The 15943-nt window shown below is 46.2% G+C and overlaps 1 protein-coding gene across 2 annotated transcripts in view; it reads right to left on the bottom strand.

Moving 5' to 3' along the window:
* LOC117520719 (moesin-like) overlaps positions 1–15943 on the bottom strand; it is a 46616-nt gene that overhangs the window by 11360 nt on the left and 19313 nt on the right. For both annotated transcript variants that reach the window (XM_034182020.1, XM_034182021.1), the window contains one exon: positions 5775–5867. In XM_034182020.1, coding sequence (XP_034037911.1) covers positions 5775–5867 — 93 coding nt within the window. The remainder of the gene's footprint in view (positions 1–5774; positions 5868–15943) is intronic.

Below are 15943 nucleotides of genomic sequence, written 5' to 3'. Positions count from 1 at the left end.
AAAGTGAACAACAACAAAAGTGGATGGATAATTAAGGCCATTGATGGATAATATAGCTGTCGTGGATTTTTATACACCACTAACTGGCTACAGGAGAGCTGGGTTTCCCTTGCAATGTTAATATTTATTACACATAGCTCTGTGAGCTTCAGCCTAATATTAGTAATAAAGCTCGTAGCAACAATGACTACAGCTCCAAAACTATGCACAAGTAGACCGAATAAATGTCTTTGAATAGTTTGTCCAACACAAAACTCAACATGTGGCTATACACAAGCCACGTATTATTATCCATCCATCCATCCATTTTCTTCCGCTTTATCTGGAGTCGGGTCGCGGGGGCAGCAGCTCAAGCAAAGCCGCCCAGACCTCCCGATCCACACACACCTCCCCCAGCTCCTCCGGGAGAACCCCAAGGCGTTCCCAAGCCAGCCGAGAGATGTAATCCTTCCAGCGTGTCCTTGGTCTTCCCCGGGGCCTCCTCCCAATGGGATGTGCCCGGAACACCTCTCCAGCGAGGTGTCCAGGGGGCATCCGGAAAAGATGCCCGAGCCACCTCAACTGACTCCTTTCGACGTGGAGGAGCAGCGGCTTGACTCCCAGCTCCTCCCGAGTGACCGAGCTCCTCACCCTATCTCTAAGGGAGCGCCCAGCCACCCTGCGGAGGAAACTCATCTCGGCCGGTTGTACCCGCGATCTCGTTCTTTCGGTAATGAGCCAAATCTCATGACCATAGGTGAGGATCAGAACGTAGATCGATCGGTAAATCGAGAGCTTTGCCCCCCTACTCAACTCTCTCTTCACCACGATGGTCCGATACAGCGACCGCATCACTGCAGATGCTACACCGATCCATCTATCGATCTCACGCTCCATCCATCCCTCACTCGTGAACAAGACCCAGAGATACTTAAACTCCTCCACTTGAGGCAAGGACACTCCACTGACCTGAAGAGGGCAAAGCACCTTTTTCCGGTCGAGAACCATGGCCTCGGATTTGGAGGTGCTGATTTTCATCCCGGACACCTCACACTTGGCTGCAAACCGCCCCAGTGCACGCTGAAGGTCCTGATTTGACGAAGCCAACAGAACCACATCGTCCGCAAACAGCAAAGACGAGATTCTGTGGTTCCCAAACCAGACCCCCTCTACACCCTGGCTGCGCCTAGAAATTCTGTCCATAAAAATAATGAACAGAACCGGTGACAAAGGGCAGCCCTGGCGGAGGCCAACGTGCACTGGAAACAGGTTTGACTTACTACTGGCAATGCAAACCAAGCTCCTGCTGCGGTCGTACAGGGACCGGATAGCCCTTAGCAAAGGACCCCGGACCCCGTACTCCCCGAGCACTCCCCAGAGGGTGCCCCGAGGGACATGGTCAAACGCCTTCTCCAGATCCACAAAACACATGTGGACTGGTTGGGCGAACTCCCATGAACCCTCGAGCACCCAATGGAGTGTGTAGAGCTGGTCCAGTGTGCTGCGACCAGGACTCCTCTCCAGTACTCTGGAATAGACCTTATCGGGGAGGCTGAGGAGTGTGATCCCCCTATAGTTGGAACACACCCTCCGGTCCCCCTTCTTAAACAGAGGGACCACCACCCCGGTCTGCCAATCCAGAGGCACTGTCCCCGATCTCCACGCGATGCTGCAGAGGCGTGTCAACCAAGACAGTCCCACAACATCTAGAGACTTAAGGTACTCAGAACTGATTTCATCCACCCCAGGAGCCTTGCCACGGAGGAGCTTTCTAACCACCTCGGTGACTTCTGCCTGGGTAATGGATGAGACCGCCTCTGGGTCCCCCGTCTCTGCTTCATCTTCGGAAAACGTGATGATAATATTGAGGAGATACTCGAAGTACTACTTCCACCACCCAACAACATCCCCAGTCAGGGTCAACAGCTCCCCACCCGCACCATAAACAGTGCCGGTGGAGAGCTGCTTCCACCTCCTAAGGCGTCGGACGGTTTGCCAGAATCTCTTCGAGGCCGACCGATAGTCCTCCTCCACAGCCTCCCCGAACTCCTCCCAGACCCGGGTTTTTGTCTCTGGGACCGCACGGGCTGCGGCACGCTTGGCCTGCCGGTACCTGTCAGCTGCCTCTGGGGTCCCACCTACCAACAAAGATAAGTAGGACTCCTTCTTCAGCTTGACGGCATCCCTTACTTCCGGTGTCCACCACCGGGTTCGGGGATTGTCGCCGCGACAGGCACCAGAGACCTTGCGACCACAGCTACGAGCGGCCGCATCAACAATGGAGGTGGAGAACATGGTCCACTCGGACTCCATGTCTCCAACCTCCCCCGTGATCTGGGAGAAGCTCGCCCGGAGGTGGGAGTTGAAGACCTCCCTGAAAGAGGGTTTGGCCACTCGTTCCCAGCAGACCCTCACGATACGTTTGGGTCTGCCAGGTCTGACCGGCTTCCTCCCCTCCCAGCGGATCTAACTCACCACCAGGTGGTGATCGGTCAACAGCTCTGCCCCTCTCTTTACTCGAGTGTCCGAGACACGTGGCCAAAGGTCAGATGATATGACTACAAAGTCGATCATCGACCTCCGGCTCAGGGTGTCCTGGTGCCACGTGCACTTATGGACATCCTTGTGCTCGAACATGGTGTTCGTGATGGACAAACTGTGACTAGCACAGAAGTCCAACAACTGAACACCACTCGGGTTCAGATCGGGGAGGCCGTGCTTCCCGATCACCCCCCTCCAGGTCTCACTGTCACTGCCCACGTGGGCATTGAAATCCCCCAGGAGAACAATGGAGTCCCCAGTCGGAGCGCTATCTAGTACCCCTCCCAGGGACTCCAGGAAGGTCGGGTACTCTGCACTGCCGCTCAGCCCGTAGGCCGAGACAACGGTGAGATACCTGTCCCCGACCCGAAGGCGTAGGGACGCGACCCTCTCGTTCCCCGGCGTGAACTCCAACACATGGTGACTGAGCTGGGGAGCAATAAGCAATGCAACCCCAGCTCTCCGCCTCTCCCCGTGGGCAACGCCAGAAAACTGAAGCGTCCAGCCCCTCTCCAGGAGTTGGGTACCAGAGCCCATGCTGTGCGTGGAGGTGAGCCCGACTATCTCTAGTCGGTATCTCTCAACCTCCCGCACAAGCTCAGGCTCCTTGCCCCCCAGCGAGGTGACATTCCACGTCCCAACAGCCAGGGGCTGTGAGCATGGACCGGGCCACCGGCTTATTATTATTATTATTATTATTATTATTATTATTATTAGTATTATTATTATTATTATTAATATTATTATTATTATCATCTTTGCCTTTCTGCTGGAATAAGGGAGAGAACTCTTCAAATTATTGTTTTACTAGCTGGGGTACTCGGCGCTGCCCGGGAAACTTGTTTTAGACATAAGCCAAATGCCAATCATTTTAATCAAAACAATTGCCCAACATTTGTTTTTGTAATGCTGATGTCTTACAAATGTAATATTTAATGGGCCTAAGTTTGTCCAGCAGAACTATAAGAGGTGGACTCCCCAAACTAAGTGGAAATACTTGGTTAAAAGACAAACACATTTGAAGTCCTTCATGCAGACTTTGTTTTGCAATCAAATTTATAACAAAATTACACACAAAAGGTAGGTAACAGTAAATGTAAATATCAATTAATTAAAATTGAGGTAGTGGTGTTTTCTGACCATTTGTTTTGAAGAGCCTCTTGATAGACAATGTTCCTTGTCGTTCCTGGCGAGTGGATGTACAGCTGTTCTGGGTTACCAACCCTGGAGCAGCCAACATACAACTGGCTGTTGTATGTTGGCTCTGCCAATTTCAGTCCAACCACCTTAACAGACTGTCCCTGAGCCTTGTTGATGGACATTGCAAAGCTGGGTTTGACTGGGAACTGCAGATGCATGAACTCAAATGGCATGTCTGACGGGATAAGTGAAATCCTTGGTATAAAGACATCTTCTCCCTTGGCCTTGACTGAAAATACAAAGTTTTCAGACAGCAAATCTTCAAACTGTACTGGGTTGTAGACCAAAGGCAATTATATTTTACAGATTCAGTAAAATGTTATGTTGAATCAAATAACTTCTTTGGTTGAATGTATTCAGGCAGGAAGGCAAAGTGGGTTGTACAGGACAGTCAGGTGCTTAACAGTTGAGAACAGTTGAGAAACCACATGGTACAATACTGTATGGTCTTACATAAAAGGCTATTTTGGGGGTAATTTTCAGTTCAACATTTAAAAAAAATGGCACCAGTTTGTTCCCCATGTCATGAGGATTCAGAATATATATCTAGTTTTTAAGGCTACATATCATAGTTTGGGTGGGGTGGAATTAGAATTGACCGCTTTATACTTTTTGTACTCAGGCTTTATTGATCAACTCAATCAATCAACTTTTTTTTTATATAGCGCCAAATCACAACAAACAGTTGCCCCAAGGCGCTTTACACTGTAAGGCAAGGCCATACAATAATTATGAAAAACCCCAACGGTCAAAACGACCCCCTGTGAGCAAGCACTTGGCTACAGTGGGAAGGAAAAACTCCCTTTTAACAGGAAGAAACCTCCAGCAGAACCAGGCTCAGGGAGGGGCAGTCTTCTGCTGAGACTGGTTGGGGCTGAGGGAAAGAACCAGGAAAAAGACATGCTGTGGAGGGGGGCAGAGATCGATCACTAATGATTAAATGCGGAGTGATGCATACAGAGCAAAAAGAGAAAGAAACAGTGCATCATGGGAACCCCCCCACAGTCTACGTCTAAAGCAGCATAACCAAGGGATAGTCCAGGGTCACCTGATCCAGCCCTAACTATAAGCCTTAGCGAAAAGGAACGTTTTAAGCCTAATCTTAAAAGTAGAGAGGGTATCTGTCTCCCTGATCTGAATTGGGAGCTGGTTCCACAGGAGAGGAGCCTGAAAGCTGAAGGCTCTGCCTCCCATTCTATTCTTACAAACCCTAGGAACTACAAGTAAGCCTGCAGTCTGAGAGCGAAGCGCTCTAATGGGGTAATATGGTACTACGAGGTCCCTAAGATAAGATGGGACCTGATTATTCAAAACCTTATAAGTAAGAAGAAGAATTTTAAATTCTATTCTAGAATTAACAGGAAGCCAATGAAGAGAGGCCAACACGGGTGAGATATGCTCTCTCCTGCCAGTCCCCGTCAGTACTCTAGCTGCAGCATTTTGAACTAACTGAAGGCTTTTTAGGGAACTTTTAGGACAACCTGATAATAATGAATTACAATAGTCCAGCCTAGAGGAAATAAATGCATGAATTAGTTTTTCAGCATCACTCTGAGACAAGACCTTTCTGATTTTAGAGATATTGCGTAAATGCAAAAAGGCAGTCCTACATATTTGTTTAATATGCGCTTTGAATGACATATCCTGATCAAAAATTGATGACATCAAGTAACCATAAAAGATAAATAGATAAAGAGACCAGATCAAAGCATTAAATTATTGGTTGCCCAGAAGTTTAAAAAATGGTACCAGTTTGTTCCCCATGTCATGAGGATTCAGAATATATATATAGTTTTTAGGGCTACATATTATAGTTTGGGAGTTTATCTCTGACAGACAGAATTAGCACGGTGGTTTCACATGCTTTTCTTCCTGTGTGGGATGATGAAGTGACACACATAAAGTTCACTGAACTGTATTCAGAAAAACTGCAAACTAGTTTGTGGTCGACACCTTGCACCATGTCTTTTACTCAGGCCTGACACTGAGTAGCAGATGCATTCATCCTTGCTCTTGTTTGATTAAGCCTTTATCTCTTTCACAGCAATTCTCACCCTTTTCCGCCACCTCTTCGCTTCATCATCCTTTTTCTTCTTGGCGTCTTCTAACTGGGAGATCTTAGAGGTAAGCTCAGCCAGCTCAGTGGCCTGCACACATGCACACAAATGGGGAGAGAGATTTTAAGAGTGTGCCTGCTCTAAGGTCATTGTGTTCTTTTTGTTCAGGTGCATGTGTGTTGGAGAAAAGAATATGCTGCATGTGTATGCCTATGTATGCATCCAGGAAGAGCAACACCACGGGCCCTATCCTGATGATCTTTGAGCATTTGAGTCATACTGTTCACATAGTGCATCATCTGAATGTAAAGACTGTATTTATTCACTTCATTAGTCTTGTTTTGGGCAGAACATAAAACAACCCAATCAGATTGCTGTCTGTTGTTTCCTTTAGACGCATGGGTGCCAGCATCTGTCACACTGACCTTTCAATGACAGACTCAGAATTGAGAGGTCTTCTAGTGAGGAAACAGATCTGCATGGAAAGTGCACAAGTGGATTGTTTACAGGAGCAGCAGTCATCCACCACAGCTCCCCGAGGTGAAGCATTTAAGTGCCTCAGTCTGCAACACTGCCTGTTCCTCCCCCTCAGTCACCCAGCCTCTTCCATATCCCACCAATTACTGACAGCCACAGATCCCATGTCCCAACACCATCACCACACCACCCCCCTCCCAGCCTAACCTGGTGCATGTAGACATGATGGCCAGTCCTACTTTGATACTTTGATTTACTGAAACACCAGGGAGGAAGAACCAAATTCTCCCTACTGCATATAGGAAAAATCAACCCAGATTTTGATGGCATTTAAATTTAACATTGAAAACCTCATTTAATGTATATTTTACATTATATCTTAACCAAACGTGCCCCAATCACTCTCATATTTGAAAGTGAGGTGCAGACTGGCACTCACTATCGCCTGACAAAGTTTGATCCTGATCTGCTCCAGATTGTGGATTTTGTGGACATTTGAATTTAATATTGAAAAGTCCATTTGGTGAACATTTTGCATTATTATCTCAAACAAAAGTGCCTCATTCACTCTCTTTTTCTGTTATGGATTTACCTACACCACCAAAATTGGATGGAGGTACCAAATTTTAAATTCAAATTTATTAATTTATATGGCGTCAATTCATGACTGGGTCGCCTCAAGGCGCTTCACACAACACAACTTGAAAAAACAGAACAAAATGAATTAAAAGATTAAAAAGCACAATAAAGAATAAAATCATAAAAAAGTAAAAAAGAATAAAAGAAAACATGCATTAACATAAAATACTAGCGATAAAACCTCCCCCTCGAACTGCCACCTTATCGTGGTGGGGGAGTTTGCGTACCCGGATGATCCTAGGAGCTATGTTGTCAGGGGCTTTGTGCCCCTGGCAGGGTCTCCCATGGCAAACAGGTCATAGGGGATGGGTCAGACTAAGGGCAGTTCAGAAGCTCCCATGACCAGTATGAATACAAGGACCGAGACGTCGCCTGATACGGCGTAGCCGGGGCCCCTCCCTGGAGCCAGGCCTGGGGTTGGGGCTCACGCTCGAGTGCCTGGTGGTCGGGCCTTAGCCCATGGGGCCCGGCCAGGCCCAGCTTGAAAGAGCGACGTGGGCCTGCCCTCCTGTGGGTTCACCACCTGCAGAGGGGGCCATGGGGGTTGAGTGCAGAGAGGACTGGGTGGCGTTCAAGGTGGGTGGCCCAGCAGCTCGGTCCACGCTCACAGCCTCTGGCTGTCAGGATGTGGAATGTCACCTCGCTGGGGGGGAAAGGAGCCTGAGCTTGTGTGGGAGGTTGAGAGGTACCGACTAGAGATAGTCGGGCTCACCTCCACGCACAGCATGGGCTCTGGAGAGGGGCTGGATGCTCCACTTTTCTGGCATTGCCCACGGGGAGAGGCGGAGAGCTGGGGTAGCCTTGCTTATTGCTCCCCAGCTCAGTTGCCATGTGTTGGAGTTCACCTTGGTGAACGAGAGGGTCACATCTCTGTGCCTTTGGGTCGGGGACAGGTCTCTCACTGTTGTCTTGGCCTACGGGCCGAGCGGCAGTGCAGAGTACCCGACCTTCTTGGAGTCCCTGGGAGGGGTGCTAGATAGTGCTCCAACTGGGGATTCCATTGTTCTTCCTGGGGGACGACAGTGAGACCTGGAGGGGGGTGATCGGGAAGCATGGCCTCCCCGATCTGAACCCGAGTGGTGTTCAGTTGTTGGACTTCTGTGCGAGCCACAGTTTGTCCATCACGAACACCATTTTCAAGCACAAGGGTGTCCATAAGTGCACGTGGCACCAGGTCACCCTGAGCTGGAGGACAATGATCATCTTTGTAGTCGTATCATCTGACCTTCAACCACATGTCTCAGACACTCGGGTGAAGAGAGGGGCTGAGCTGTCAACCGATCACCACCTGGTGGTGAGTTGGATCGGCTGGGAGGGGAGGAAGCCGGTCAGACCTGGCAGGCCCAAACGTATCATGAGGGTCTGCTGGGAACGACTGGCAGAACCATCTGTCAGCGAGGTCTTCAACTCCCACCTCTGGGAGAGCTTCTCCCAGATCCCGGGGGAGGTTGGAGACATGGAGTCCGAGTGGACCATGTTCTCCACCTCCATTGTCGATGCAGCCGCTCATAGCTGTGGTTGCAGTGTCTCTGGTGCCTGTCTTGGCGGCACTCCCCGAACCCGGTGGTGGACGCCAGAAGTAAGGGATAGTATAAAGCTGAAGAATGAGTCCTATTTGTTTTTGTTGGCAGGTGGGACTCTGGAGGCAGCTGACAGGTACCGGCAGGCCAAGCGTGCTGCAGCCTGTGCGATCGCAGAGGTGAAAACTCCAGCATGGGAGGAGTTTGGGGAGGCCATGGAGGAGGACTATCGGTCGGCCTCGAAGAATTTCTGGCAAACCATCCGACAGCTCCAGAAGCGGAAGCAGCTCTCCACCAACACTGTTTACAGTGCAGGTGGGGAACTGTTTACCCTGACTGGGGATGTTGTCGGGCGGTGGAAAGAATACTTCGAGGATCTATTCAATCCTATCGTCACATCTTCCAAAGAGGAAGCAGAGACTGGGGACTCAGAGGCGGACTCATTCATCACCCAGGCCGAAGTCACCGAGGTGGTCAGAAAGCTCCTCGGTGGCAAGGCTCCTGGGGTGGATGAATTCTGCCTACCTTAAGTCACTAGATGTCATGGGACTGTCTTGGTTGACACGTCTCTGTAACATCACATGGCGGTCGGGGACAGTGCCTCTGGATTGGCAGACTGGGGTGGTGTTCCCTCTGTTTAATCAATCAATCAATCAATCAATCAATTTATTTTTATATAGCGCCAAATCACAACAAACAGTTGCCCCAAGGCGCTTTATATTGTAAGGCAAGGCCATACAATAATTATGTAAAACCCCAACGGTCAAAACGACCCCCTGTGAGCAAGCACTTGGCTACAGTGGGAAGGAAAAACTCCCTTTTAACAGGAAGAAACCTCCAGCAGAACCAGGCTCAGGGAGGGGCAGTCTTCTGCTGGGACTGGTTGGGGCTGAGGGAGAGAACCAGGAAAAAGACATGCTGTGGAGAGGAGCAGAGATCAATCACTAATGATTAAATGCAGAGCGGTGCATACAGAGCAAAAAGAGAAAGAAACAGTGCATCATGGGAACCCCCCAGCAGTCTAAGTCTATAGCAGCATAACTAAGGGATGGTTCAGGGTCACCTGATCCAGCCCTAACTATAAGCTTTAGCAAAAAGGAAAGTTTTAAGCCTAATCTTAAAAGTAGAGAGGGTGTCTGTCTCCCTGATCTGAATTGGGAGCTGGTTCCACAGGAGAGGAGCCTGAAAGCTGAAGGCTCTGCCTCCCATTCTACTCTTACAAACCCTAGGAACTACAAGTAAGCCTGCAGTCTGAGAGCGAAGCGCTCTATTGGGGTGATATGGTACTATGAGGTCCCTAAGATAAGATGGGACCTGATTATTCAAAACCTTATAAGTAAGAAGAAGAATTTTAAATTCTATTCTAGAATTAACAGGAAGCCAATGAAGAGAGGCCAATATGGGTGAGATATGCTCTCTCCTTCTAGTCCCCGTTAGTACTCTAGCTGCAGCATTTTGAATTAACTGAAGGCTTTTCAGGGAATTTTTAGGACAACCTGATAATAATGAATTACAATAGTCCAGCCTAGAGGAAATAAATGCATGAATTAGTTTTTCAGCATCACTCTGAGACAAGACCTTTCTAATTTTAGAGATATTGCGCAAATGCAAAAAAGCAGTCCTACATATTTGTTTAATATGCGCATTGAATGACATATCCTGATCAAAAATGTCTCCAAGATTTCTCACAGTATTACTGGAGGTCAGGGTAATGCCATCCAGAGTAAGGATCTGGTTAGACACCATGTTTCTAAGATTTGTGGGGCCAAGTACAGTAACTTCAGTTTTATCTGAGTTTAAAAGCAGGAAATTAGAGGTCATCCATGTCTTTATGTCTGTAAGACAATCCTGCAGTTTAGCTAATTGGTGTGTGTCCTCTGGCTTCATGGATAGATAAAGCTGGGTATCATCTGCGTAACAATGAAAATTTAAGCAATGCCGTCTAATAATACTGCCTAAGGGAAACATGTATAAAGTGAATAAAATTGGTCCTAGCACAGAACCTTGTGGAACTCACATGAACAAATTGTAATCTATTAGATAAATATGATTCAAACCACCGCAGTGCAGTGCCTTTAATACCTATGGCATGCTCTAATCTCTGTAATAAAATTTTATGGTCAACAGTATCAAAAGCAGCACTGAGGTCTAACAGAACAAGCACAGAGATGAGTCCACTGTCTGAGGCCATAAGAAGATCATTTGTAACCTTCACTAATGCTGTTTCTGTACTATGATGAATTCTAAAACCTGACTGAAACTCTTCAAATAGACCATTCCTCTGCAGATGATCAGTTAGCTGTTTTACAACTACCCTTTCAAGAATTTTTGAGAGAAAAGGAAGGTTGGAGATTGGCCTATAATTAGCTAAGATAGCTGGGTCAAGTGATGGCTTTTTAAGTAATGGTTTAATTACTGCCACCTTAAAAGCCTGTGGTACATAGCCAACTAATAAAGATAGACTGATCATATTTAAGATTGAAGCATTAATTAATGATAGGGCTTCCTTGAGCAGCCTGGTAGAAATGGGGTCTAATAGACATGTTGATGGTTTGGAGGAAGTAACTAATGAAGATAACTCAGACAGAACAATCGGAGAGAAAGAGTCTAACCAAATACCGGCATCACTGAAAGCAACCAATGACAACGATACGTCTTTGGGATGGTTATGAGTAATTTTTTCTCTAATAGTTAAAATTTTATTAGCAAAGAAAGTCATGAAGTCATTACTAGTTAAAGTTAAAGGAATACTCGGCTCAATAGAGCTCTGACTCTTTGTCAGCCTGGCTACAGTGCTGAAAAGAAACCTGGGGTTGTTCTTATTTTCTTCAATTAGTGATGAGTAGTAAGATGTCCTAGCTTTACGGAGGGCTTTTTTAAGAGTAACAGACTCTTTTTCCAGGCTAAGTGAAGATCTTCTAAATTAGTGAGACGCCATTTCCTCTCCAACTTACGGGTTATCTGCTTTAAGCTGCGAGTTTGTGAGTTATACCACGGAGTCAGGCACTTCTGATTTAAAGCTCTCTTTTTCAGAGGAGCTACAGCATCCAAAGTTGTCTTCAATGAGGATGTAAAACTATTGACGAGATACTCTATCTCACTCACAGAGTTTAGGTAGCTACTCTGCCCTGTGTTGGTATATGGCATTAGAGAACATAAAGAAGGAATCATATCCTTAAACCTAGTTACAGCGCTTCTGTGTGGATGTTAAAATCGCCCACTATAATTATCTTATCTGAGCTAAGCACTAAGTCAGACAAAAGGTCTGAAAATTCACAGAGAAACTCACAGTAATGACCAGGTGGACGATAGATAATAACAAATAAAACTGGTTTTTGGGACGTCCAATTTGGATGGACAAGACTAAGAGTCAAGCTTTCAAATGAATTAAAGCTCTGTCTGGGTTTTTGATTAATTAATAAGCTGGAATGGAAGATTGCTGCTAATCCTCCGCCTCGGCCCGTGCTACGAGCATTCTGGCAGTTAGTGTGACTCGGGGGTGTTGACTCATTTAAACTAACATATTCATCCTGCTGTAACCAGGTTTCTGTAAGGCAGAATAAATCAATATGTTGATCAATTATTATATCATTTACTAACAGGGACTTAGAAGAGAGAGACCTAATGTTTAATAGACCACATTTAACTGTTTTAGTCTGTGGTGCAGTTGAAGGTGCTATATTATTTTTTCTTTTAGAATTTTTATGCTTAAATAGATTTTTACTGGTTATTGGTGGTCTGGGAGCAGGCACCGTCTCTACGGGGATGGGGTAATGAGGGGATTGCAGGGGGAGAGAAGCTGCAGAGAGGTGTGTAAGACTACAACTCTGCTTCCTGGTCCCAACCCTGGATAGTCACGGTTTGGAGGATTTAAGAAAATTGGCCAGATTTCTAGAAATGAGAGCTGCTCCATCCAAAGTGGGATGGATGCCGTCTCTCCTAACAAGACCAGATTTTCCCCAGAAGCTTTGCCAATTATCTATGAAGCCCACCTCATTTTTTGGACACCACTCAGACAGCCAGCAATTCAAGGAGAACATGCGGCTAAACATGTCACTCCCGGTCCGATTGGGGAGAGGCCCAGAGAAAACTACAGAGTCCGACATTGTTTTTGCAAAGTTACACACCGATTCAATGTTAATTTTAGTGACCTCCGATTGGCGTAACCGGGTGTCATTACTGCCGACGTGAATCACAATCTTACCAAATTTACGCTTAGCCTTAGCCAGCAGTTTCAAATTTCCTTCAATGTCACCTGCTCTGGCCCCAGGAAGACAATTGACTATGGTTGCTGGTGTCGCTAACTTCACATTTCTCAAAACAGAGTCGCCAATAACCAGAGTTTGATCCTCGGTGGGTGTGTCGCCGAGTGGGGACAAATGGTTAGAAATGTGAACGGGTTGGCGGTGTACACGGGGCTTCTGTTTAGGGCTACGCTTCCTCCTCACAGTCACCCAGTCGGCCTGCTTTCCCGGCTGCTCGGGATCTGCTGAAAGCGAACTAACGGCGGCTAAGCTACCTTGGTCCGCACCGGCTACAGGGGCCTGGCTAGCTGTAGAATTTTCCACGGTGCGGAGCCGAGTTTCCAATTCGCCCAGCCTGGCCTCCAAAGCTACAAATAAGCTACACTTATTACAAGTACTATTACTGCTAAAGGAGGCCGAGGAATAACTAAACATTTCACACCCAGAGCAGAAAAGTGCAGGAGAGACAGGAGAAGCCGCCATGCTAAATCGGCTAAGAGCTAGTAGCTGCGCTAAGCTAGCGGATTCCTAAAAACACACAAAGTGAATAATGTGTAAATAATTTAGTGGTGGTTCAGCAGCGGGAGTGCTTTAGTTAAGGCACGTGAAGATTACACTGTGAAACAAATCGTTATCTAGTTAATTAGATCAATCTAACTGCGCAGATTAAACAGCTAACAGATACAGCAAAACACCGCTGTGCTCCGGAACAGGAAGTGATACAATACCGCAGTGGCATGAAACGCAGCACTAAGATCTAACAGCACCAAAACCATAGTGGTGTCCGAGTCCATTGCTTGCAGAAAGTCAGTCACTACTTTAGTGAGCGCTGTCTCTGTAGAGTGATATTTTCTAAAAGCAGACTGCAGTGGCTCAAAAAGATTATTCGCAGTAAAGTGGTCTATGAGCTGCCGTGAAACCACCTTTTCCAGAATTTTACAACAGAATAATACATTTGATATCGCCTATAATTTTTCAATACACTAGGGTCAAGATTAGATTTCTTAAGTAATGGTTTAATCACTGCAGATTTAAAACATTTAGGAACAGATCCAGAAGTTAATGAAAGATGAATAATTTCCAGCATAGTCGGGCCAAGAGTGCGCCACAGGTCCTTAAACAGTTTTGTTGGTATGGTATGACATAAAGAGGTTGTGCTTTTTGTAGATGTTACCAGTTTCGTCAACACGCCTAATGAGATGCTATCAAATTCTGTAAATCTAAGTCACACCTCATTGGTAGCACCCACCTCCATAGCAGGGTGCAGTGGCTGGGCCAAGGCATGCTGAGATATGCTCAACCTACTCTACTTTCTTCTTGAAATAATCCAAGAAGTTCCATTTTTTTTAAAGCCTGTTTGTCTGTCTTCCAGTTATGAGTTGGCAACAAAGTGCCAAAAAGCAATGAAAAATTGTGCATAGCAGAGACTGGTTCTTAGTCACCTCCCTGACTAAGGCCCTTCTCCCCAATCACTCAGTTTAGATGGGCAGCCAGCTCTAGGTAGAGTCCTGGTGGATCTGAACATCTTCCATTTGTGGATGATGGGGACCATTGTGCTCATTGGGATCTTCAAAGCAGCAGAAATATTTCTATACCCTTCCCCAGATTTGTGCCTCGAGATAATTCTGTCTCGGAGGTCTACAGACAATTCCTCTGACATTCACTGTCAACTGTGGGACCTTACATGTAGACAGGTGTGTGTCTTTCCAAATCATGTCCAATCAACTGAATTTACTCCAGGTGGATTCCAATTAAGCTGTAGAAACATCTGAAGGATGATCAGTGGAAACAGGATGCACCTGAGCTCACTTTGCTCTTCATGGCAAAGGCTGTGAATACTTATGTACGTGTGATTTCTTTCTTTCTTTTTTTTTTTTTTGCTAAAATCTCAAAAAACTTTTTTCACATTGTCATGTGGTATGTGGTATTTTGCGTAGAATTTTGAGTGATTTCATTATTAATTTTTGTTTTCAATTCAGTTACGTGGTTGCATGATGTGCATCTCCATTTATACAAGCATCATCACTGTGAGTCTGCCTATGGGAGGCGTGTCTAAATATCCAGCCCAGTCTCACGTTTTGTTTTGTTTTTTCCATCACAAAATGAGTCCGATTTTTGTGACAGGGTTTTTTTTTTAAACTCACTATTACTAACCCTACTCCTAACCCCAACCCTAACCTTAACCATAACCTAATCCAGGAGTGGGCAATCATGTGCCATGAAGGGCCAAGATACTGCAGGTTTTCCTTGCTACCAGTCGCCTCAGCAGGTGATTTCATTGACAATCAGGTGTTAATGTTTAGGGTAGAAGCTAATCACCAAACCTACCTGCTGAGGTGATTGGTTGCAAGGAAAGACTGAACTGTCTTGGCCCTCGTTGCCCAGCCCTAACCTAATCCTACTCCTTACCCCCACCCTAACCCTAACCACCCTGACCCCCCCGCTTCACTTTTAATTTTGTGCAGCCATCACGGATGAAATAGAATGAATTTATGCTGCTGTGACAAAAATGAGGCGCTTTTCGTCACAATATCACGAACCAGTAGATTAATGTATATTTTGTGCTGCTGAATCACGACTTGCCGTGAGACAGGGTTGGAATATCATGTCATGTAAATCAGAAAACTGTGCTTGACATTAGATGAGGTTTGTGTCTATGACACATTCAGTTTGCGCTGCCAAACGGTAGCAATGTGCAGGCACTGCGCCCATCCTCAACATATTTTTAGACCAACATGTCCACGGGCACAAAATTAGCACAATCATACTTGCTACTGATGTACTGTGGGACAGGGTGTGGGAATGTCACTTGTGTCACTTGTACACCACAAAGCGTTACATGATTTAGACTTTCAAGGTGCAATGGGTGTAATGGTCAATATAAAATATGTGGATGAAAACACAGTAGTTGGACTCATCTGAGACGGGGCAGTCCAGTCTCACGTTTTTGTTTTTGTTTTTTTCGTGCTCTCGTCATGAAATTAGTCAAATTTTCATCACTGGGTTTTTTTTTAACTCACTATTACTAAACCTACTCCTACCCCCAACCCTAACCATAACCACCCCGACTCCCTCGCTGCTTCACTTTTAATTTCGTGCAGCCATCATGGAATGAATAAGAATTAATTTGTGCTGCCGTGATGAAAATGAGGTGCTTTTCGTCACAATATCATGAACCAACAGATTAATGTATATTTCGTGATGTTGAATCATGACAGACTGCAGGACTGAGGTGGAGGAACTGTCACTGCGATGCTCAGAGAGCAACGTGATCCTAAATGTTCAT

The sequence above is a fragment of the Thalassophryne amazonica genome, chromosome 11, assembly GCF_902500255.1.
Source record: "Thalassophryne amazonica chromosome 11, fThaAma1.1, whole genome shotgun sequence".
Lineage (NCBI taxonomy): Eukaryota > Metazoa > Chordata > Actinopteri > Batrachoidiformes > Batrachoididae > Thalassophryne > Thalassophryne amazonica.
This window is presented reverse-complemented; position numbering and strand designations above follow the sequence as displayed.